This window comes from Pleurodeles waltl, chromosome 1_2 (assembly GCF_031143425.1).
Source record: "Pleurodeles waltl isolate 20211129_DDA chromosome 1_2, aPleWal1.hap1.20221129, whole genome shotgun sequence".
Taxonomy (NCBI): Eukaryota; Metazoa; Chordata; class Amphibia; order Caudata; family Salamandridae; genus Pleurodeles; species Pleurodeles waltl.
The window spans coordinates 657,208,966-657,233,268 of NC_090437.1; the positions used below are offsets into that span (position 1 = coordinate 657,208,966).

The following is a 24,303-nucleotide window of genomic DNA, read 5'->3' on the forward strand; positions in this document are numbered from 1 at the left end:
CTACAGTGAATCTGTTTTCAAGTCAGGAAAGCAGTCCTCTGTCAAACTTTTTTCTCCAGGATGCAATATCCAGAGCCAAAGGGGGTGGATGCTTAGGCAAATGGCCATGGTACGTCCTATATGCCTTTCCCCCAATTCCACTACTGCCTCATCTAATACCGAGAATTCAGAGGGAGAAGGTGGAGGTAATTTTGATATGCTCTTTTTTTTGCCATTGAGTGACTGGATACCGATCCTACCATGTTTGCTCCCAAGGTATGGATTCTGCCTCAAGATCCTTGCTCCATTCTTTCAATTATTCCACTTCTCGCCCTTTCATGTCTAAGACTGTCAATTTGGAGGCCAGAAAAGAATCAACCAGAAAAGCTTAAATTCGCCATTGGTCATCATTTAATACACTGTGTTAAAAGAACAATGTTTCGCCTACATAATATCTTCCAAATAGCATATTGCAGTTTCTGCAAGACACTTTTGAGATGGGTCTATCAATAGCAACTGTTAATTTACAGTGGAAATCTAGTAAAACCTTTTAGTGTCTCTGGGGATCATTACCCCAAAACGAAAGCTGGGCTGCAAAATGATTTAACAGTTTTGAGTCCTTGTGAACAGAGGTAAAAAAAAGTTTTCTTCACTGGACCTGCATTTAGTATTAACAGTCCGCAAGATTGTCCTGTTTACATCTTTACAAGACGTTTCAGAAACATTTTAGTCCATGAAGGTTTTGTTTTTGGTGCTCATTAATATTGCTAAATGTTTGGGGAATTGAGTGCCTGATATGTGTTCTACCATATTTGAAGATTGGTGATAGGATAGCGTTCAGATTAAACCCTAACTTTATTCCTAAAGTGATCACAGTTTTTGACAGAAACCAGGATTCTGTCTTACCTGTGTTGCATTCTGAATAAGGATCATCAGATGGTGATGAATTGTCAAGAGCGGGTGTTGTCAGAGTTGTGAAAATGTATCGTCAGAGATTCCATTTCAGGGAGTGGGGTTTCTTAAAGGTTAACGTGGGGTTGCTACATAGGGCTACACATCGTTGTTGTCAAACCTAGCAGGTGGATTAAAGATGTGATCATTTTGGCCTATTTAACAGGGACATCGTTGGCTGGAGGCATTTAGGCTTGCTCAACCAGAGAAATGTCTCTTTCATTGGCAGAAGGGAACGGTGCCTTAATTATGGATATTTGTTAGGCTGCAACATGGGCTAATCTGTCTACATTTATTTAACATTATAGACTGCATTTGACTCAAGGTGCTGAATTCTTGTTTTGAGAAAACATACTAAAAGGCAATTGATGTTCAGTGAGGTTTTGTATCAACAGGCGTATGCTTTCTTTGTAATAAATTATGTGTAGCATGATATCTTGTCGTAATCCTGGTTGGTTGTTTAAACCACAAAGATTTCTCAAAATGTTGGCATAGCTGAAAAAGTAAGTACGGGACGAGGTGTGCTTGTGCTGATGAGGAGGTAATTGCTAGATGACTTATCAGTAATCTTCATTGCTCAGATTTTGTACTCCTCGTCTTATTACTGATATCCTTCCCTCCCGCTTGATTATTGTTGTGGAAATGGGAGCTTAAACATTACATGAAAAGGGGAGGGCTTGTTCTCCTTTTATAATGATGGGATAGCACCTATTAATTGAAATAAAAGAAAGACTGCTTGGGAATGGGGTACGTGATGCTAAGGAGGTGCTTTAAAATGCATGAGTAATGAGTCTAGGAGTGTAGTGTCGGAGTTATGAAGGTTAGTGCTAAGTAATCTAGATATTTACCACATATTCTGTCACACAGTATTTCACAGTTGTAGCCAAGCAAAGGTTTGAGAAATGTCGCTTTCGACCAATGTGGGCCTCTTTTGAGTACCAAAGGCTATTGGTGGCCCCAATGGACCCAGCCCTACAGTACTCTCATGTAAAGACGGAAATTGGGCAGTTAAAATTGTGACTAGTGCATAGGCCGCCCCCGCAGGGGGCATAGAGGGCCTGCGCCTTAATGGCCGCCTTGGCCCGGAAGGGACCGGTTAAACCGGTTTAGGGAGTGCGCGCACCAAGTAGGTGCCAACGCACCTCCCCCCCCTGGGAATGCCAACAGGTGAGATTGGTCAACCTGTGGCTGCCAATTAGGGGGGTTTGCTGTGTTTCAAACCCCCCAATGGAAGCAAGTCTGGGGGGGTCCAAGGGACGAAAAGAAAGGATTTAAAGCGCATTGCCGGAACGTCGGTCCAAGCGAGACCAGGACAACGCGCTCGCGGCATCGGCTGCAGTAACAGGTAGTAGCGAGCACCCTTCCCCTGGGGACCCTTTTACAGCCTGGAGCGCGCCCTCTAAGGTAGTAGAGACAGTTACAGGCAGACGCAATCCGCCCGAGTCTTATTCACGACCATCCCTGGGCCCCCCCTCCATGACAACCAGAGCCACCGGCCTTGCAACAGCCATCCCCTTGACAGTAAAAGAGAGAATTTGGAGAAAAGAATTCATAGACATTTTCACACTCTTAGAAATACAGTTGGAAGGTTTAGACCTTACTGTTTGTGACAAAAAAGATGATGATAGAAGGGAGAGGAAAAGAGCAAGGAAGGAGAGGAATTTTGAGAATTGGTTAGATGTATTTAGGATTATGGCCTGTGTCATAGTGGAGAAATTCCCACACTGCGCCGCCGACCTCTGGCTTTACAAGTCCAAAATACTTGAAGCACACCGCCAATTTCCGGGGGACGCATGGCTAGAGTATGACAAGAGCTTCAGATTAAAAATGCAGGGGCACCCGAAGATGGAATGGAACCAAGAGGATGTCTCTAGTTACATACACAAAATGATGGTAGCTAAAGAAGTTAGCTAATGGGCAGGAAAAGGGGATCAGTCCTTTCGGACACCACATCACAAAGGGAGGCAAGACAAATATAAAACACCATACAGGCACAAGCCCTGGCATAGCGGAAAAGCACAGGGTGACAAGGGATCGCAGGCCATATGCTGGAAGTTTGAGACGGACGACTGCACCTGGGGGCAGAATTGTAAATTTAGACACTCTTGCTCCTCGTGTGGGGGCGACCACCCACCATCAACATGTAGAAAGCATAAGCACAAGTCAGAGAGAAAAGACAAGAAGAAAAAGCAATAAATCCCCCCACACAAGGTACCCCATGACCAATCAATTGAACGTGAAACTGGCCAGGTCCCCAATCAACACGAACATTTTGAGTAAAACTAGCTAATGAATACCAGAACAAACAAGATGCAATCACACTAGTGAAAGGTTTCGAGGAAGGTTTCATCATCCCAGTAAAAGGGCGGGTAACTGGAGGATCCCACAAGAATTTAAAATCAGCCTTAGAACAACCAAAAGTAGTCCAACAAAAAATCGAGAAGGAAATGAAACTAGGTCGCATTGAGGGCTCCCTCACAGCTCCCCTGCCAGTAGACCTAATCATCTCCCCACTGGGGGTGGTACCCAAGAAGGAACCGGGCCAATTCAGACTTATACACCATCTATCATTTCCTGAGGGCACATCAGTAAACGATAGCATACCAGAGGAGGCATGTGCTGTAGGGTACGCCACACTAGACGATGCTATAGACATGATTAAAACTGCAGGCAAAAATGCACTGCTGGCTAAGGCAGACACTGAGTCAGCATTCCACCTACTGCCAGTTCACCTGGACAGTTATAATTTTTTGGGTTTCCAACGGAACGGACAGGTGTTCATGGACAAGGCCATGCCAATGGGGTGCGCCATAGCATGCGTCTACTTTGAACAATTCAGCACATTTTTGGAGTGGGCTCTACACAAAAAGCACCCGGGTGGGGGGAAGATGCACTACCTGGACGATTTCCTAATCATAGGGGGGGCTGATGATGGGTTTTGCGCCAGCCTACTAAACGCTTTCCAATCACTGACAGAAGAGTTGGGTGTCCCCCTAGCAAATGAGAAAACAGTAGGCCCCACCACTTCATTAACATTCCTAGGCATAGAGCTAGATTCAGCCGCCGGTACCTCCAGACTACCAGCCGGAAAAGTGGCAGACCTGAGAGCAGACATTAAGTACCTGTTAAGCAAGCAGAAGGCAACCCTCGGGGAATTGCAGAGCATGATGGGCAAACTTAATTTTTCAACTAGGGTGATCCCAGCAGGCAAGGTCTTTGCCAGGCGGTTAAGCAGGCTAACAGCAGGGTTACGGGAAAAGCATCACTATGTAAGAATAAGCGGGGGTCAAAAGAGACCTCGCCATGTGGTACTCCTTTCTAAAAGATTTCAATGGCCGACTCATGTGGAGAGACGGCTGGTTGTCTGCCAGTGAGATCTCGCTCTACACGGATGCCGCAGGGGGATGCGGTTTTGGGGCCATTTTAGGCCGGGAATGGTGCGCAGGCACATGGCCGCCCAAATGGCATGAGTCAGGGATCACCAAAAACATCAAATTTTTGGAACTATTCCCCATTGCTGTGGCCCTGACGATCTGGACAGCACAGTTACAAAACCTAAAAATAACTCTGTGGTCGGACAACCTAGGGGTGGTCATGGCCATCAACAGAGGGTCTGCCTCATGCCCCAACACGTTGAGGCTGCTAAGGCGCCTGGTACTCATCCAGCTTAAAAGCAATCTTGACATCAGGGCCAGACATGTACAGGGCACAAAGAACTCACGGGCGGACACCCTTTCTCGTTCTCAGATGGGCAGATTCAAGAGGCTCGCACCGGAAGCAAGCGGCAAGATGACACCTTTCCCCCCAGAGCTATGGGACCTGGCGGATCAGACCTGCCCGTTTTAATTCAGAACGCATTCACAGCTGAGACACAACGTAGATATACTAAGCACGCTAGAAGGCTCATGGACATTGGGGATTTAGAGTCACTAAACGATCCAGCTGCAACCGGAGCAGCAGCAGAACACTTCATTTTGTGGGCGTTCAAGCAAGGAAAATCAAAATCCTGGGCCCAAGCACACCTGGCAGCAGTGGCACACTATTCAAAACTACAAACGGGCACGGACCCTACTGCCTCTCACTACATCAAGACAGCAATGAAAGGCTGGCAACGCATCGAAGGCCCCAAAAAAGACACAAGACACCCCATAGATTTTAACAAACTGACCTGGTTAATAGATTCACTGCAAGCTGTCACAGTTAACCGGTACGAGCAATTACTTTTTCGTGCAGCTTTCGTCACAGCGTTCTTCGGGGCATTCAGAGTGAGCGAGTTAGTTGCAGCAACCAGGAACGCGGGGCAGTGGTTGTCTGCAAATAGAGGACTGCCGCCTAGATGGTGACAGGGTGCGCCTCACACTAAGACGATCCAAGACGGACCAGCTGGGCAAGGGCACCGACATTGTGCTAAAATGTATAGAGCAGGCGAGGTACTGCCCAGTGTGCAGTATAAGAGAGTATGTAGAGTTACGCCCCGCGGGATCTGGTCCCCTCCTCAAACATGCCAATGGGATTACCTGAGCAGATTCCAATTCACGGCAGTCATGCGGAAAGCAATAGGGAAGGGAGGCTTGCTCCCATCAGAATTTAGTGCCCACTCGTTTCGCATTGGGGCAGCCACATCAGCTGCCAGTTTGGGATTAGACGCAGTCAAAACGGTTGGCAGATGGCGTTCCAAAGCGTATAAAGGATACATTCGCCCACATCTACTATGATGGTATCTTGTCATTTCAGTGGCAGAAGCATCCACCAAGCTTGTATGGATTATAGGCCGCTCATTCATATCCAGGATAGAAACATGATGGAAAGAAAACAAGATGACGAGCACAAGAGGAAGGCCAGCAGTTGGTATCAGATGGTGGGGACTCCCGGAGATGAAGTAGGCACAGCACCGAACGGTAATACAAAGCATAGCGAAGAATACCCAAAGGCAACCGGACACCATTATCGTGCACCTGGGTGGGAACGATTTAACAACATTAGGTAGAAAGGTACTCCTGAACAACATCAGGGAGACGCTCTGGAGTTTTACTAGGCTTCTGGATACAACTACCATCATATGGTCAGAAATCATCCCCAGAATCACATGGCGTGGGGCAACTTCAGACAGAGCAATAGATAATTCCAGGAGGAAGCTGAACATCGCCGTCGCCAAATACTGTAAGTTCAATGGTTTGGAAAGCATTCGTCATGGGTTGATCCACCCCAGGCGACCTGAGCTTTACAACCAGACGGCGTCCATTTGTCAGCAGAAGGGATGAGCATCTTCTGGTCCAACCTGGCAGCTATTAACTACTAAAAAAAATAAAAAATATGAGCAAAAGGGGGAGCAGCCAGGAGACGTGAGCCTCTCTGGCTGCGTGGCGGAAGGTAACAAGGTTTTACCAAAGAATTGATTGGAAGACACACCTAGTAAGGGGGTGTGCGAGCAAAACCACACACCTGGGGATGCCTTACGGCAGGGTGTAAGGTGGTCAAGTAAGGGGAGTAGGCAGAACACGGCACTCGCAGCCCAGACCCGCCACATCGGATGGCAGGGCATAGGATATGCCAGGTAGCGAGTTGGGCCTAATGCAAAGGACTGGAAGCTACCCCCTGAAACAACACAAACATGGTAAAACAAACTCTATTGGAGTGAGCCCCACCAAAATCAAAGGCGGGACTGCCAAAAATCGAAGGGCAAAAGGAGGCAGGACAAATGGAGGCCAGGACTTGAAGGCCCACCAGTCACTCACTGTAATCTCTGAAAACGAAACTGAAATGTATCAAAATGAACAATGTGAATATCTTATTGTCATAAGTACAAAGTTTTATTATCAGGGAGGTGGCCTCAGGACCATATAGCTCACAGCGTTGGGCAGTCACACGCTTGTCCACAGTAATAAAGCGGACAACTGTTATCCACTATAGAAAGTATGTCAAAGTCTGTTTCATGCACGCCTGTCAGTACAACGCGTAACATGATTTGTAAATTATCAGTAATGCCGGCTCTGTAGTGTGACAAGTGCGGGGGTTAACGTATTGGCAAAGGACCGCCCCCGCAGGGGGCATCAGGGGGCATCAGGGGCCGATGCATTAACCGCCGCTGGGGACCCGGAAATTATATTTCAAAGCCGCCTCAGCGGTAAACCAACGAAGGACATCCGGCATTCCCCCTCAAGGGAGAGGGAGGAGCCCCCTAGGACGTCTAGCCAATGGGGGTACAGCAAGAACAAAGAAAAGTACAAACCCTCCAATGGGATGGGGAGACACCGCCCCGCCCTCAGTTTGGAAGGCGGTCTAAAAAGATTCTGTTGCCCAGGCAGAATTCACTTTGTGGGCCACGAGGGACAGCGCGCGGGATCGCGACGAGGGACAACGCGGATGATGTACCTGTTGTTGGAGCGATTCAGTTGCACAGAGGCTGCGGCGCGTTTTTGGGGTGTACCGTCTTGCCCCACCTGCAGGGCGGCCCATCCTTGTGTTCCCGAGGCCACGCCCAGCTGTGCTGCCCCATCATCGTTTCCTACTCAGAGAGGCAGGCAGGGCCCTGCAGCAACATCAGACCGAAGGGTAATGCAGCAACCGGAAGACCTACAGGTAAAAGTGCTTTGGCAGTATGCAGTAATTTAAGAAATGTTAGCCCGTTAAACAGCAGTAATGCTGTATGATGTTTTTGTGCAACATGTTCCGCAACAGCACTTCGACTAACCTCGGCACGGAGGGCGGGCGGGGAGGGGGCGACAGGGGGATGCCATCTCCTTTGTTCCACCTGTGAATTAGCGGTTGTTTACAATAGCGCAGTAACACACGCATAGCTCAATACATAGCTTTTTTAGTGCTAGCCCGGCAGTAACCATGTGCGAGTCCTGTGGCCCCATCCCTCTGAAGCTGAGGATGGGCTCAGAAGAGGGGGCCCGCGTAGCCAGCGCTGCACACCTCCTGCCGTTGAATTTCTGCCAAGTGAGCGGGAGAGGTGGCTCAATGAGACATAGGCCCTCTAGGGATAGCAGCTCCAACTTAAGGTGTAAGTTTGAATCCAGCCTCTTGTCCGCCATCTTTCTAAGTTCAGTAAATTGAGTAATACAGCAGGCAGACAGGGTGGCTCAGGAAGTAAAGGGTTGCATTTAACAAGTGAGTTAATCTGAAGCTCACGATTTCGAATCCACCCAAAGTACACTTGGGCTTTAGAATTTGATACGCTGGATTCCAATCACAATTTATTTACAGTGCTTAGAGAAGGCATGAAGCACTGTTTGGAAAACGCAGTATTTTGAGGTACTTATATTAATATGAAATGGCTGGCACAATAAATAATACATCGTTTTAGGATAGCACGTTACATGGGCTACACCAGGTCAGTGTGAGATTTTATCCAGCCATGTGGTGACCGTATGATTATGTTCCGGACATGAACTTTAAGTTAACGGCATAATGCTTCGAGGTGTTACATTCCTCGATAGTCCGAAGTGCACTAATTAGTATTAGGGCAAGGGCTGTTTTTCTCGTATCGGGGGATGGACTCGTCTGTTTTGACCATTTGTGTGCCAGAAACATCGCACTCTATTTTACTGTGCATAGCGCTCTTGGTGAGGAAGGCTACTGCACCCCGAGCACTGCCTCAGGGGGAAGTGGACGACTGTCACGCGGGCATGATTATCGCACATGTACAGGACCCATATGTGAGCAAGGTTTACAGAACACCGGGCTCCTGGCCGGATGTTCACACCCAAATGCATTCTGGGTATTGTAGTTCTGATTCACTCCACCTGAAATGGTATGCCGGCACAGTGCTGTTTAAAAGAAAAGCCAAAGGCGCTGCAGTTTCGGTGAGGGAGTCATCTGGTGACCTTGCATTTTAAAAGGTTCTTGCATTTCAGCCTGCAACATAACATGTACTTGTGAAGCATGGTCACCCCAAGAGGTATACTGTCACCGAATAACAATTGTTACCTAACTTAATGATACTAATTTTATCAATCTCGGGAGAAGGAAATGACCCGGAACTCCAAAGTCAAGCACAGATCCCCGCAGCACTCCGGTCACCCATCACACTTGCCGTAGGGTAGAACCTGCCCTACTGGGGTTGCTATAGGCAGAGTGAGGTGTGCTGTTCCGTAGTACACATCTGGAGTATTGTGCGAGCTCGGTGCGTCCCTGGGTCAGCGGGCAACCACCAAGCAGTTGAGGGGGGGGCGGAAAGCAGCGATTTGGCCCTCATATCCTCAGGACAGACACAGGCATATAGTTTCCCCGGGTAAACGAGGATAAAGCTGGAAACCTGTTAGGGGAGCTGGCCCCCAGTCTGCCCGGTGGTTCGAGCAGGCGGCAGCGCAGACATGTCTCAGTCCTGGGCATGCCTTCGATAACTGAGCCAGAAAGCATCTCTCGTGATTGCGCTGTACAAAAGCAGCGTATCGCGCTGAAATCGAAACCATAAAAAGATTAAGAGCTACATAGCGTCACGCAGCCGCCATGCGATGATTTGTGGTGCTATATAAATAAATGAGATCAAACAGGATGGTTTACCTGGGGAGGCCGGGCTTTAATCTCTGAGATAGCAGCCAGTAGCGGCGGATAAGGCTCCTCGCCCACTGCTTCCTGCCTGTACCCGTCGCAGCCATGCATCTCCCCTTGGCGCCGTCTGCCCTCAACACGCCCGGGTGTTGAGTTACCTTTTGTTATTGGTCGCGGTTGGCTCGGCGCACTAATAGGGCGGTTTGAAAAACGACAACTAGGCTTGCAGGCCTGTTGGGAACAGGCCAGGCAACCTGGCTGAGGGAGCAAGCCCTGGAACCAATGAGGGGGACTGGTACACACGCAGCCCCTTTGTTGTACTTTTCTAATAACGCATTCGAGTACAGCATTCCAACATGTGACCCAACTTTGAACCAGAGGCGTTCAACGCCAGGGGTGTGTGAGTCTCGCCGGGGCTGCAACCGGAAGAGGGCAGTCAGTGTCCAGAGGCAGTTTTGTTTAATTTGGAGCGGAGTCACGCTCGGCTAAGCTTTCTTGGTGCGCTTGGGGTCCTCCCCCGGAGTTGGCAAATGCGTATAGGATGTGGATCTTATCCATGGGTAAAATAAGTGCTGTCCCTCAAATTAGGGGCTGTCGCTCCGCACCGGAAACAACAGGCACAAGTTAAGCGTCTGGTGGCAGGGGCTGGACACGAAGCAGGATTGGCCATTGAAATCGCTTGCAGATCCCCCCCCACAAAAAAAATAAAAATTACGGGGACCCATTTTATAGGCACATTTCTCTGTGCGGGTCAATGCAATGGCCCCTGGTGAGCAATTCACATACAATTTTATATTTATGACGTTTTATTTGAATTAAAAAAAAAACTACTTTGGTTTGGCAACGGGGTGCTACTTCACATGTAAATAAGTGTCTGTGTCCCCCGCCCTCCTTGTTTCCTTTCATGTAATGTATCGTCGAGGCAAGATGACACAGGGAAGGGCTGACGAGGAGTCACACAGAGCCGTGTGGACGCAACAGTGTCCAGTGGGTGCGATGTGGAAGAATCCAGAGGAAGCAGTGATGGGGAAGAATCCAGAGGAAGCACACCACACTTCAACTTCCAACAGACACGGCTGATTGATAATCCATCGATCGTTTTTATGGAAAGGCATTCTCATGGCAAATGGTAACTGCCGACAAATCATTGCAATAGCCTCTAATGAGGCCGGGATAAAAAGTTGCCCAGCCCCAAGGTGCGGGGGACATACTCTAATCGGAGCCGAACAAAGCACATGCAGGCTGTGTCAGTGAGGATCAAAAGTGGCTTGTAGGCGATCACAAGGACGGTGTGGCAAAATCTGTGATCCTTCGGAGGCCTAACGGCCGAGACACTGAGGTGCCCTGGTGCTGAGCTGAAAGGTAACCAAGGGCGGCACCAAAAGGATGAAAAAGGAGCAAACCCCAAAGAACGAAAGGGGGGAACCGTCTGGCGACATAAGCCTCTCAGGCGGCGTGGCGGTAAAAGGGGCACATTGGTTGGTAAAGGAGGCACACCGGTGGGCGGTGTGCCGGAGAAAGGCTACTTACCTTGGGATGCCTTATGGCAGGGTAAGGAGGCCGAAGGGGGAGTATGCGGAGCACGGCACTCGCGGCCCAGACTCACCGGTTGGCAGGGAACAAAATGGACAGACAAGGTAGCGAGTTGAGCCTAACAGCACTAAGGGGCTACCCCCCTCACGATCAGAGAAAAGAACCAACAAAAATGGATGACCCCAAAAAGCAGCATGAAGGATGACCTCAACAACAATAGGTGTCAGAATTATGACAAGCAAATGACAAGGACTTGATTGATTTATAGCAGAGATGATGTCATGCAGCAAAGTTATGATCCTGGAGAAATGATTTATGTATGGCATATCAACTGTGATTTATGACCTGTCTCCAAATTACGATTTACAATCATAACAAAAGCAATGTGTGGCACTCAAAATGATTTATGACATTATAATAATTTATGGCCTTGTCATTGTGATTGATGACTGAACCTAATGAGTGATGAGGTCAAAGATTGTGGCAAGAGTCTATGCTTGTAATAAAACTGCGCCAAGTATTCCCACAAGAGATTGCAAACACACTCGTTTGTTGTGAATTTGTTTTAAATGTTTATGGGAAGTACATTAATTGGAGTGGGCCAAGTGAGGGGGTTAACCGTTTTGTTGTTCTTGCTTGTGGTAGCCGCAGCCAAGAACTACCGGTGACTGAAAACCGAGCAAAGGTGGTCGCTGCGGTGTCACGCACACGGACACGAAAATTAAGAAACTTGGAATCCTTTCGATTAGATATATTCATGAGGCGGGTTACCGTGAGAGACCCGGCTACATTCCACACTGCGGATGTCTTCCTTGCGCTTTTACCTTTCTATCCCTGACCTCAGTCGGTAAAAACATCTCTTTACGCATGCACGCGCCAGGGTGCTTATCCACATAAGGGCAGTAGAGCACAGAAAAGCGTCTTTTATGTTGTGACAATTTCGCAGCTTCGTCGTAAACCCTCGGGAAAGGCTGGCTGGAGAATTGCCTGTGGCAGGTGAAGCCCTACACAAAACAGGGCACGCCTCTGCCGTGGAGGCGGACTTCCTACGGTGGAGGAGCACAATTTCGGATCACCTAGCCTGACTGCTCCCCTGCCCGCCTCCTTCTCCTCCTCCCTGTCCGCCGCCGCTGAGCTGATGTCACTGTGTTTGCAGCCTGGCCCCTCCCCCCGCTGCCTGAGATCCCGGCGGCTTCCTCGGTACACACAGCCGTCCCTCCGCAGAGCTGGTGTGAGCCTTGCTGTTGTGTTTGGGGTCACACGGAGGATGCTCGGGGCCCGCCGCATTGCTTCTGTTTATTGCAAGCTGAATGAGATTGGTTAGCTGACTCTTCGCCTTGGGCTGCTGATGTGGGCGGTTTTCTGACGCCAAGCATCGGTTCCCTTTGTTGCTCGTTACTGTTCACCTGAAAAATGTGGGTGAATCCCGAGGAGGTGCTGCTGGCGAACGCCCTGTGGTTCACAGAAAGGGCCAACCCGTACTTCATCCTGCAGAGGAGGAAGGGGCACGGCGAGGGCGGAGGCGGCGGGCTGGCCGGTAAGATGAAGAGATACAGAACCCTTGAGTAGTAACCGCAAAACAAATATTGTTCTAAAAAACACACACCGCCGTGTATGTGCTGTGAATGCGGCTCAGTGAATGCATGGCAGCAAGCAGGAATAAGAGCAACCACAATGGCATTGTTATTGTGTATCCTGCACACCTGTCTGTGTTTTACGCCCCCTTCTGTTGTCTTTTGAGGCAGGCGATGAAATAAATCTGCATGGTGTGTGAGCTCCAACTTGCTGCCATCACCCTTAGTTCGTTACTGGCCTTAGTGGGTGTCAATGTGTTGGTGCCATAACAGAATATAGACCATATATTCTCCCACAAAATTAAAATGATCCGGATTGTAGAACAGTACATAGGGTGTCTTATACCATCGTATGTGCTGGTTGGCGAGCCTTCCTCGGAATGCTAGCTAAGGCTCATTTACCGGTGCTGTCTCTCGCCTTCCCTGTGGGGCAGGGGCTTGCATGTTTCGGTGAGTACGAGTGTTTGATGTCTGCATCCGCACAGTGCCATGGTTTAATCTCCTTGGCAGCGGTAGCTGTGCTTGACTGACTTCTAAAGTGGGAGCAACTGTTGCAGAGCTGTAAATTGGTGATCTGTAAAGCGATGGCCCTTCCACAAATTACTCATGTTCCCATTAAACTTGCACACCATATATTACGTGACTTTTCGACAGAAGAGGCTAGTTTGTGTTTCATTTGACCCCGAAAAAGGGGACACAAAGTAGCCTCTTTTCTCTGACCAGGTTTCCTCGGGCTCCCTCTGCGTTATTAACCAAGCCTTCAACGCGCTGGCGTCAAGCTGTTCAAACATGACAGATCTTTGCAACAACAAAAAAATGCGGTTTGCTTGATTCGGTTAGGGAAGAGGGGTGTTTTCTTTCGGGCGCCTCTAACGAAGCAGATTATCCATACCATGATATGCAAATACCTGGCATTGAGTTCTGCTTGTCCAAACCGCCTTTTTTTTCCATAGGTCCTCTGGACCCCTCGACCCTCACATCACCTCGTGTGCAAAGGTCCCAAAAGCCAATGTTTACACTAGCACTTCTTTTCACTGAGATGGACAGATGATGGTGGGTTGCAAATGCTTTCTACTGGATCCATTTGTCAGAAAATGAGTTTTAGACCATCCAAGGAATAAATGCGGAGAAAATTCCATCTGCACAATGGAATTCATTATTGGTGTCTAGTGGCATATGTTGGCTTTAGTTTTAATCACTAGCGTTTGCCACTGGACATACACAATGTACCAAAAACCTGTTTCGCGTCCACGTCGCGCTTTAAACCATTTGTAACTGGTCAGCTGAAATGTCACCAGTGCAGTTAAATGTGTTGCGCCAGAGTGTTTGCTAAAGCTGCCCTGAGCTGCCCTTCTCTCTGGTCTGCTGCAGGGTGGCACTGAGCGCACTCTACAGAAGGCCCAAGGCAGGCCTGGTTGGTGGTGGGTCACATAATGTCCCTAAGCGCCTGCATAGTGACATCATTCTTTCTGCTCGCTCTGCGCTCTAGTAAACCGAAGAGAATTATTGTCCATTGAAGGAATCGTTGTCCTAGTGTGTTTGTGTCCGCGCGCGAGGCTTCTCACTGAGCAAAGCAGATGCCTCATGTGGGCCACTGCCTGGTAGGTTTTTAGTAAGTGCTTGCTGTGTTGCCTTCTGAGGAGGTGCCAGGCCTGCCAAAAGAGGAGAAAGGAGGTGCAAATGCGTTCTCTAGGGTCAGGCCTAACAGGCGGAAGCAGAGCGCAGAGAACTGCTTTGTCATCGCCCATCTTCTTATACCTTCTGGTTATTATATACAGGACGGTGAAACGGATGCCACTGGTTTATAGGTTTGTGATGAACGGATGCTGCTGGGACTCCATCACGAAGGTCCTATTTATCGGTACTGGATAGGTGCATCGGTGCGAGAAAGTATATCTTACCCCATCTTCTGTAAATGCATTGTGAGGGAGCGTGGCTAATGTATATGAGAAAAATCTAGTGACTAAAAACTCATTGACAAAACCAAGAAGACTGGCTTCATTGCATGGCACAGGCCCAGTATTACAAACAGACTTGGTGAACACCTATATAGATACACATTTGCAGACTGGAAAAATACAGACAGTCACAAGCTCACACAGCCAACTCTAGAGATACACTTGTGCCCACATACAACGTCGGCATGATAATTTTTGTGTGGTGTGTACAAATGCATTTAAGAAATAAACTAAATTGTACATAATTGCTCATCCTTCAGACCTTCAGATACATATGGTCTTCTCTCCCTCTGAAAATGTGAGCTTGATAAGCCACAATCAAAAAGAACCTTCTTAAATCAATTCAGGATATGTACGTTTTTCAAAATTGCTGAATAACGCAATATGTAGGTGCATTTTTTTAGTGTCACCTACATTTGACTTTCTAAGATGCTAAAATAATTCACTGAGGTAATATATCTGCTACTGAAATTCTTACTTGCACAAAGCAAGTCTGAGTACCAGCAAGATAACGTTTTCCTCCATATTTTGTAATAATATATGTTCTGTTCAGTGCTTTGCCACCCCAACACGGCACAATAACCACTTCAAATAAAAATATATTTTTTTCTTCCAAACTGGTTGTTGTGGAACTGAAATACGTTGAGTAGTTTTTAGTTGTATAATGTAGTAGTTCTGAAAAAACAGATATTCTGAACTAACGTGGATTTGCAGGTCCTAAAATCCCTCTTCACTCTTGTGAACTGAGTTGCTTGAGTATGAGTGAATCTGATCCTCTTATTGATAGTGAAGCCATAAACTTTAGATGGAAATAAGGCAAATTAAAATGGATTACTTTACTTTCTTCCTAAACAAAGATTACTAAGTAAAAAAAAAATAGGTGAAATGATGACTGTTGCTGTTATCATCCATGCCTAGAAAAAAACCTTGAAGCGTTGACCGTCACTTTGAATTGCTGCCCCCTGTGTTGAAAATTGTGTTTTCCTAAGTCATCAAAAAGCCACACAACACTAAGGAAGCAAAACAAAAAAGATTGCCCCTATTTCTGTGTACATTGTTCACTGCAGCCCTAATGGAATACTTTAGTGTCATGGTGACACTCCATACATATTGAATAACAGTTACCGCTGTTTACGCTTTTTTGTGTTACATGACTTCAATGCCAAACCAACAAATGGAAGTCTTCTTTATACAAAATGCAACCATTATACTCTTGCTTGGTATAAGGCAAGCCTTGTTACTCTGGCTGAATGTAAGTTGCTATGACTCTCCCAACTTTTTTCCAGTAGTTTGAAAGTGGATTAATCAGACTGGCACCTCCACAGGACAGCAACTGTTTGGCGCTGCGTAGTGAGCACACTGAATTACTGCAATGGGGCCAAACATTTTTTTATTTCATTGTAAGTGCAGCATTCCAATAGGTAAAAATCAGTGTAGCACTTGACGTTGAAAATCCTGCACCATTCTTGGAAACATGTATGACAAATGATCTGCTTTGGCTACATCATATACAGAACACACATACTAAATCCATTAGGGCATCTAGTATGAATCGTCAGTTTCTTTGGCCCATTGCCCTAGATGCTCCCAGTCTCTGGTGTCTCTGGGCTTTGCTCACCCTCCATCCGTGCATTTTCTTTACCAACAAAATACCTTTACTGGTCATCCTAGATGACTGACGTTTGCATTCTATCTCATTATTCGCTGCCTGCAAATACAAGTATCAGTAAGACAACAACATGCCGTACTGTCAAAGTGTGTTTGAGTAAAAGCCAGATGTGGGGGAAATTGCAGGGATTGACGTCCCCCAGCATTTGTCTGTAGTTCCTAATGGAAGTTTCGCTCATGCTGTTTTGCAGCTCCAACACTACTTAAAAATAAATTTAACAAATTACGTCTCCCAGCTCAAAGATTACCTTGCCACCTGTCTTCATCATGTTGGAGGTTTAAGCAAGCAGACAGTGATATGGTGCACTTGCTTGAAAATTCTAATATCTGGAGTGATATTTTACACAATTTGGGACAATTTGAAAGAAGTCCTGTGGGTAGAAGAGCCCTTGTTCAATCAATGGGGATTCTTGAATGACACATTAATAATACTGGAGATTACCCACCAATGCAAGAAATGGCTGCAACCTCTATGACAGTGGACAACTGGACATTCTGAGACTGTGGAGGGTGACCAAGGTCCCCTTTCACAGAACTTGGTTCAAAGGTGTGATAACTAGGACACTATCTGAGAAAATCAGCTACCAAGTCAACAACCACGTGGCAAAGTTTGAAGAGATCGGTTTGGTTTTACTTCTAAATTATGCGATTTAAATTCTGAAGTAGATCATAATAATGACTAATGAGGGGGAGTCATGGAGAATGTAATGCATTAAACATGGACTTGGAAATGTGACCCATTTTCCGTATCCACATACCCTTCCTTTTCATCTTCTTCTGGTCTCTGTAATAAGGCCCGATGTATTAAGACACAGGATATCCTAATTAACGTGATTCCAAGCTAAACACATTACCGTACTTTCAAATAACAACAAAGGCCTTGTATTATTTTACTACTTGTCAATTTTCTCTTTTAAAACATAATAAAAAGAAAAGATCACCGTAGATCAACCACAAAAGCCCACGTCACAGATGGAGAGGTAATGCCTTGCTTTCCTGCACCCTTAAATCACACCTGACCCCTTGAGAGTGTTTATCACGCTGTCACCTGACTAAGGGTCACAGGTAGTTTGTCAGAAACTTACCCATGCTCAAACTAACAAAACATTTCACTGCATATGGAAAGCACGATCAAGAACCAAGGTGGAGTGCATAACACTCGCAGCATCAACCTCACTGGATTCGAGACAAACAATTGCAAAATTCAGAGGCCTAGATGCCAAGTCCCTTGCTGGCTACGTTGTTCGGATTTAGAGTTCCCTCCGCGTTCAGATCTGGCAAGCTCACTGAGAATTGAAATCTTATCAAAAGGCCGCTATTCAGACCAATATTTGCCACAGAAGCTTCTTATTGTCAGTATTTAGTAAGTTGTGGGTCTGGCCAATGCTGCTGTTACTTTTATTACTCTTCGGTGTTTAAACTATGTCTCCAGGTTACAGTGACACTCGCCAATACTTTACTTCGATCAATAAGAATATTTTGATGCATATTCAAACTAAAAAGGGTTTCTGTGTCTGTTTTAAGTACACCTGCTAGCTCGAAAGAATTCGCTCTATTGTATTGAAATTTTATTTGAGGGATATTTTTATTTAAAATTATTATTGCTACTATATGGCCATCATGTTTTGGTGGCATTTTTATTTTTTCCGTTTCTTCCTTTTTTGTGTTTTTTGTTGTTGTTGCATATGTATGAAACAAACAAAAAATGTAAATAGATCACCTGCTTACGAAGACCAGACCTATAGGCTTTGCCTATGCTTGTTAATATTTGTATTGACTTGCTTTGCAGAGCAGTTTCCTTTGTCTGGATGCCTACATTCTGCAGTGATCTCCACTGGCGACCTTCTGGTGTACCGTGTGCTATAAATAAACTCATCCCTCAAGGCCACAGGACTATACATTACCTTGTGCGTGATCTCCGATCCCCTCCACCAGCAAAATATGTCTTTTCTCTGCTGTAAAGCTTGGACAGGAGCCGGGCGCATTTTCATAAAACATAAGATAAGCTGCTGGGGTAATCAGAGAACTACTTCCTGTATAACAGCGAGTCAACACAGGCCAGCAGCAGAAACTCGAGAATAAATAGAGGGCGCGAGGCACGAGCTAGAAGGATCGTGTGGTCAGTGTTCACGGCATCTCCTCAGAATTTGAAACATTGCAGCGCATCTGAGGTGAGAGCCGTTCCTGCAAAGACAAGGCACATTCCCACAGAGCATAGAACTGCTGCCTTCCAATGTGTCTCAGTGGTATCGAAAACTAATCCAGTATTCTGAAAACATTTACATATCGGTACTTCTGAGACTGCGCCCGACTAGTATAAACATGTAAGTAATGAAGTAAGACTATTATGAGATGAAATAGTTACTTCTGGGAAATCTAAGTAATTCTAACATGTTTTGGCAGCAGGGTCTGACCCACGAGGCGTTGGACAAAGCATGGTCTGCAAAAGATGTAAGACGGAGTGGGGAAAGCCTTTGTGGATTTGTACATGGAGAGAGACGCTTAAATACATAATTACAAATACGCACCTTAGGCTTCAAACTGCCCCTGGCCTCATCTACTTTAAAATGAACACTAAGAAAAACTGAAGAGGTGAGAAAAACATTTAACACGAAGTAAGTGTTTTGACAGCAAGGTTTGGTTCACCAGGCACCTATTCGTAGATGGCCGGCTGCTTTGGTGGTAGAAAAAAGCGAATGGCAGCCCCCGCATCTGTTTTTCACGCGACGGCTCTTCCTGCATTTACTTAGAGGCATCTTGGTTCAGTGCATGAATGGCAGCTACCTGCATTGGCTTATCAGGTGCATCTCATGTGTGATGACCCACCCTGCTTTGACTTCTCCGATGCATCTTAGTTCAGTGGATGAACGACTACCCTCCTGCATTCGTTTCTTAGATGCGTTTTGGAGCTGCACAGGACGTACAGCTGCCCTGCATTCACTTCTGTATTTATTTTGGAGCAGCTCATGCATGACAGTCGGGCGCATTGATTTATCAGATGCATCTCGGTGGAGTGCATGAATGACAGTCCTGATGCATTCATTTCTGAGATGCGTCTTGCTGCTGCATAGGAAGGACAGCTCACCTGCATTCACTTCTTAGATTTATTTTGTAGCTGCTCATGCATGACAGTCAGGCCGCATTGACTTATCAGATGCATCTCGGTGGAGTGCATGAATGACAGTCCTGATGCATTCATTTCTGAGATGCGTCTTGCTGCTGCATAGGAAGGACAGCTCACCTGCATTCACTTCTTAGATTTATTTTGTAGCTGCTCATGCATGACAGTCAGGCCGCATTGACTTATCAGATGCATCTCGGTGGAGTGCATGAATGACAGTCCTGATGCATTCATTTCTGAGATGCGTCTTGCTGCTGCATAGGAAGGACAGCTCACCTGCATTCACTTCTTAGATTTATTTTGGAGCAGCTCATGCATGACAGTCAGGCCGCATTGACTTATCAGATGCATCTCGGTGGAGTGCATGAATGACAGTCCTGATGCATTCATTTCTGAGATGCGTCTTGCTGCTGCATAGGAAGGACAGCTCACCTGCATTCACTTCTTAGATTTATTTTGGAGCAGCTCATGCATGACAGTCAGGCGCATTGACTTATCAGATGCATCTCGGTGGAGTACATGAATGACAGTCCTGATGCATTCATTTCTGAGATGCGTCTTGCTGCTGCATAGGAAGGACAGCTCACCTGCATTCAGTTCTTTGTTGCATTTTGGTTCTGCACATGAATGTTTGCCCTTCCTGCGTTCACTTGATAGAGACATTTTCATCCAGTGCATGGATGACCCCTGGCCTGCATTAACTTCTCAAGTGCATCTTGCAGTGCATGAATGGCAGCTCTCCTCCATTACTTCTTAGCAGCATCTTGGCGCAGAAGTCAATGTACGGCAACCCTCCTACGTTGACTTCTCAGATGCACTGTGGTGAGGCGAGTGAATGACAGCCCTCCCGCATTTCTGTCTTATGTGTCTGGGTGCCTCGCTTGAAGGACACCTAGCCTGCTCTCTCCTCTTGAGGCATCGCAGGCCTCACTTTTAGTGGAACTGGTAACCCCAGGGTACAGTAGGAAAATCATTCGGATGTGCTTTTTCATATTTTTCACCTATTTCATTTCAAAGATATACTTCAAAGTTCTCTTTTGTTGATTAATTTATTCAAGCTGCGTTTTGTAATCAAACATTGTAGTTCAGGCACATTGTGTTCTAATTGATAGAGGTTCTTCAATGAGCGCTTGCTTCTATCCAACAGTTGAATTTAATGAATATTAATTATAGTTTGCTGCATTGATCTCTGTACTGTAAGAGTTTTAGGATATCATCAGCCACTGTATAAGCAGAATGGGTGCGTTCCTTTTTCTTATAGAGACAGCCAAGAGGTCTAATTGTACTGGCAGTGACATGTTCGCCTTGTTGCTGCTCTATCAGTTCACACTTTCTTCCGGTTACTATATTCACACATATTGCTTTAACATTGCAGGGATTCCATCCCATGGTCGAAGCCAGCCTCTGGAAAGCTTCACCCTCACAAGCCCCAGCTTTGTACTTACAACACTGAGTTCTGCTCTGCAGGTGCAATGAGGCAAACACATCTGGACCTGAAGGATGTGGTTTAAATTTGGCCACAAATGTCTCTGCATTCTCCTTTACTGTCCCTGCCACCATAGTTTAGGTCCTGATCTCTCAAAATTAGATTGTTAATGTCCTGTGAATTGGCCTGCTATCTCTTTTCATTGTCGTGCTTCCGATCATCCAAAAAAAAAAGCAAATGGAATGGGGGGAAAAACGTCCAACTTCTCCATCACAGCGAACCAGCCTTGTTGAATCTTGCATTAAAACAACACTTTGTGCTCCGTTCCATAGTGGCTCTAGTTTTCTGTGTACAATTTCCGAGGGCTAACACATGAGGCTGTAACACCCCATCCTATGTTCAGGTCTTGTGTGTGTAACTCCATATTCTCCTTTGTCTAATAGAGTACAAAATATTGTCCATAAACATTGGAGGATATTGAACAGCGGGACCAAACAACTGCCAGTCCCGCTCTTTGCTCACAAACGCAACACCAGCATACGTGATATGCTAGTACACTAAGGCTGAGAAGACTATGGCACCACAACAAAATATTCTCCAGGATAATTGAGGCCCAATGGGACATTTCTCATGTGGGAACTGTGTGGGCGTGCTTTCACCACACAGACCAAGGAAGTTGATATCAAAACTGTGAGACCATGGACACTGAAATCATTCACTAACTGCAACAGTGAAAATGTGGTGTACCTAATCACTTGCCCATTCCATCTATTCTATGTTGGAATGGCCACCAAGAAGACAAAGGTTAGAATTAATGAAAATCGGAGCACCATTAGGTGTAGAAGGAACAACACCAAATTTACACACCACTATTTGGAGGCCAGTCACACTGACGAAGAACAAACATGGGTGGTCTTGGAAAAATGGCTACAAGTGTCCCTAATCTGGCAAAGAAGTTATTCATTCAGAAACAGAGATGGGTATACCGTCTAAGGACATGGGCCTCAATGATGAAATACTGTGGCTCCAAATATAACAACGCTATTTCACTGCACTGATCTATTATACCTGTTTACGTGGAATAATTAATTGAATGCCATTAATTTACAACCCCTTCATTGGTCTTGAATATAGCAGAGTGCAAGGCTCAGGACCTTCCAAACCCTCCCTCAAAACTAATAATAGGATTAAATGGTGCAGGAAAAAGTCATCTGTTCAAACTATAGGTTCCAGGGCATTACCAGATCACACTGTCCTGCTATGCACAGTGTATGATTTAACCATTGTGTCCCAGGTTCACTGGGGGCCAAAATATGTATGCAGGACTCCTACTGGACCATGCAACACCCCCGTAAGCTTGAACCATATCACTCTGGTTCAAGGTAGTCATGATTAAAATTTAAGATATGCACCGAGACTGGTTCTCACGTGGAGTGTACATTTTACAAACACTGTAGTAAGTGGATCTTTATGTTTTGGAAACAATCAAGATACCACAGCAAAGTTTTTAATAACACAAAGTTAGCTCCCATAAACGGTACAAAACCCTGTGGCAGCGCAAGAAACGCCAAATTTTGGCCTACAAAACCCAGAATCCTGGGTCTTCGTTTTTTTTTTTTTTTTTTTTTTACCTAAAGCACCTTTTGTTTCATATAAAGTATCAAGATACCACAGCATGGGTTTTAATAATCTACAATTAGCTCCTATAAATATTATGAAAATGTGTGGCACTAATAGGAAACTTGAGGCTCTGTACTACACTTCCCAGAATCCTGGGTCTTAGTCCTTAATGTTGTGGTGATCCGAGTGAGTGTGTCATGCCCCACAGTGACACGCCCTCATGAGCACATGCGGGCGATCCAAACGAGCGGAACTAGCTGGCCCTGCCTTGGGGATACTTGTTGCGAGCACGCAGAGGAATTGTACGCACTACAGTACATAACTGAAATACGTCACAGACCGAACATAGGCAGCGCGTTCAGATGAAACCGCTTGCCAGCCCACAGTTGAGAGACATTACCTACTGCGTTGGTCTTTAATTGTGCACCAGTGCACAGCTGAGACACATTATACACTAGATCACACTATTGAAACAGGCATACTTGGCTGGCTTTTGACAGAGTTGAGTATAATGTAGCACCTACCTCTTAGTAGGAGGCCCACCTGGGGGCTTAATTATACTGGTGGGTATCATTAACCAATCACAGATGTGATACCTTCAGAGTATTAGCAACTCCCACAATCATCGATGGGAAGGCGTCAGTAGGAGTAGGTGGACGGTGAGGAATGCATCTTGGTGTGGTAAGTAGGTAGTGCTGTTAAATAATACTTTCTACAGGGTTTTTAGATTTTAAACTAGCAGAGTTGACAATCCTTCCCTCTTTTATGTAGAGTGTGACTACAGGGGTTACTGAGTCATGCCTCCATTGGGCCCAGACGACCCTTAATTAGGGTAAACGTTTAAGCTGGTTCTCACAGCATGACACTTATTGTATGGGTGTGATACACAAGCACAGTGTCACACTTACATTGCATGCAGTGTTCCTAAATGAGATTGAAGGACTCCAGGTCCAGTATTATCAGTCAATATGTCTTTTGGTAACACACATATATCGTTAATGTCTTGTAGGTACCTAAGGGCTTAGGACCATTGAGTGGCAACAAGTGTTAGACCCCCAGTATATTGGCATATGCGTAAGATATATGCTCACAGAGAATCCAGTGTCTGTCCTGATGAATGCCAGAGACTGAGTTGAACCACTAGGCAGAAACATGTTGACATTCTAGTGGGGCTACGTTACTAGTTCACCTATTCCCCTCAGTTAAATTTTCACACCAAGTGGGGCCCTATATAGTAAATTCCTACTGGGTTACCACATTGGTGTTTATTATGCTTTTCACTGATCCTAGGCTTTTAGTGGGTGCCTCCTTGATCTCAGGGCATAAGCCCGTTCTCCATCACACCAAAGTTTTTGGAGAGCGTGTGGACATCCTATGATGAATCATAACACCTGGTGGTGTATGAGGAAACCTTTGCGTGTGACTAGGAGTAGGCTAATAAGTATGTAGTAACAAAAGGTGGTAGAGTTGTAAATTTATATAAAATCACTCAGGTGGCTTGTTTGTGTGAAACAGGATTTGATTGGAGGCCAGCTCACCCATGAGGCCCTATCTCAGTAGTTCCCCGCCATGGAAGTTTTCCATGGTTGTTGTGATTTCATGGTCGCCCGGAAGCGCGTATGGCCTGAACATTTGCTTTAGTTTTGAGTCCTTTAGAAAATAAATTAGACATTGGCAAGCATTTTCCTTTAACACTTCCTTATTCTTTTTAAGTTCTGTTTAGAGTTTCCAGAGTGAAAAGTATTTGAAAAATAACCCATGCCAATTATAAACTCTGAACACATTGAATTAAATGTGCAGTTTATAGATACATTAAGACATGTATTTACTTTTCCCCCAGTACTTCAAAATGTTTTTTCTTTTACTCTTTCTGAACAATGTTTTACAAACAAGCATTGGCAAAATCAATAGCCTGGCACTCAAATTATAAGGCGATGCCCATTAGCTTTGCAAAGGCTTATTCTAAATGTAATCCTA

The 24,303-nt window shown here is 45.9% G+C and overlaps 1 protein-coding gene across 1 annotated transcript in view; it reads left to right on the forward strand.

Annotated features, from left to right (window-relative positions):
* The first annotated feature begins 12,134 nt into the window (after window positions 1–12,134).
* The window catches only part of TBC1D9 (TBC1 domain family member 9), a 404,439-nt gene continuing 392,270 nt past the window's right edge, over window positions 12,135–24,303 (forward strand). Inside the window, exon 1 of the mRNA XM_069242582.1 lies at window positions 12,135–12,496. Coding sequence (XP_069098683.1) covers window positions 12,373–12,496 — 124 coding nt within the window. The 5' untranslated portion in view covers window positions 12,135–12,372. The remainder of the gene's footprint in view (window positions 12,497–24,303) is intronic.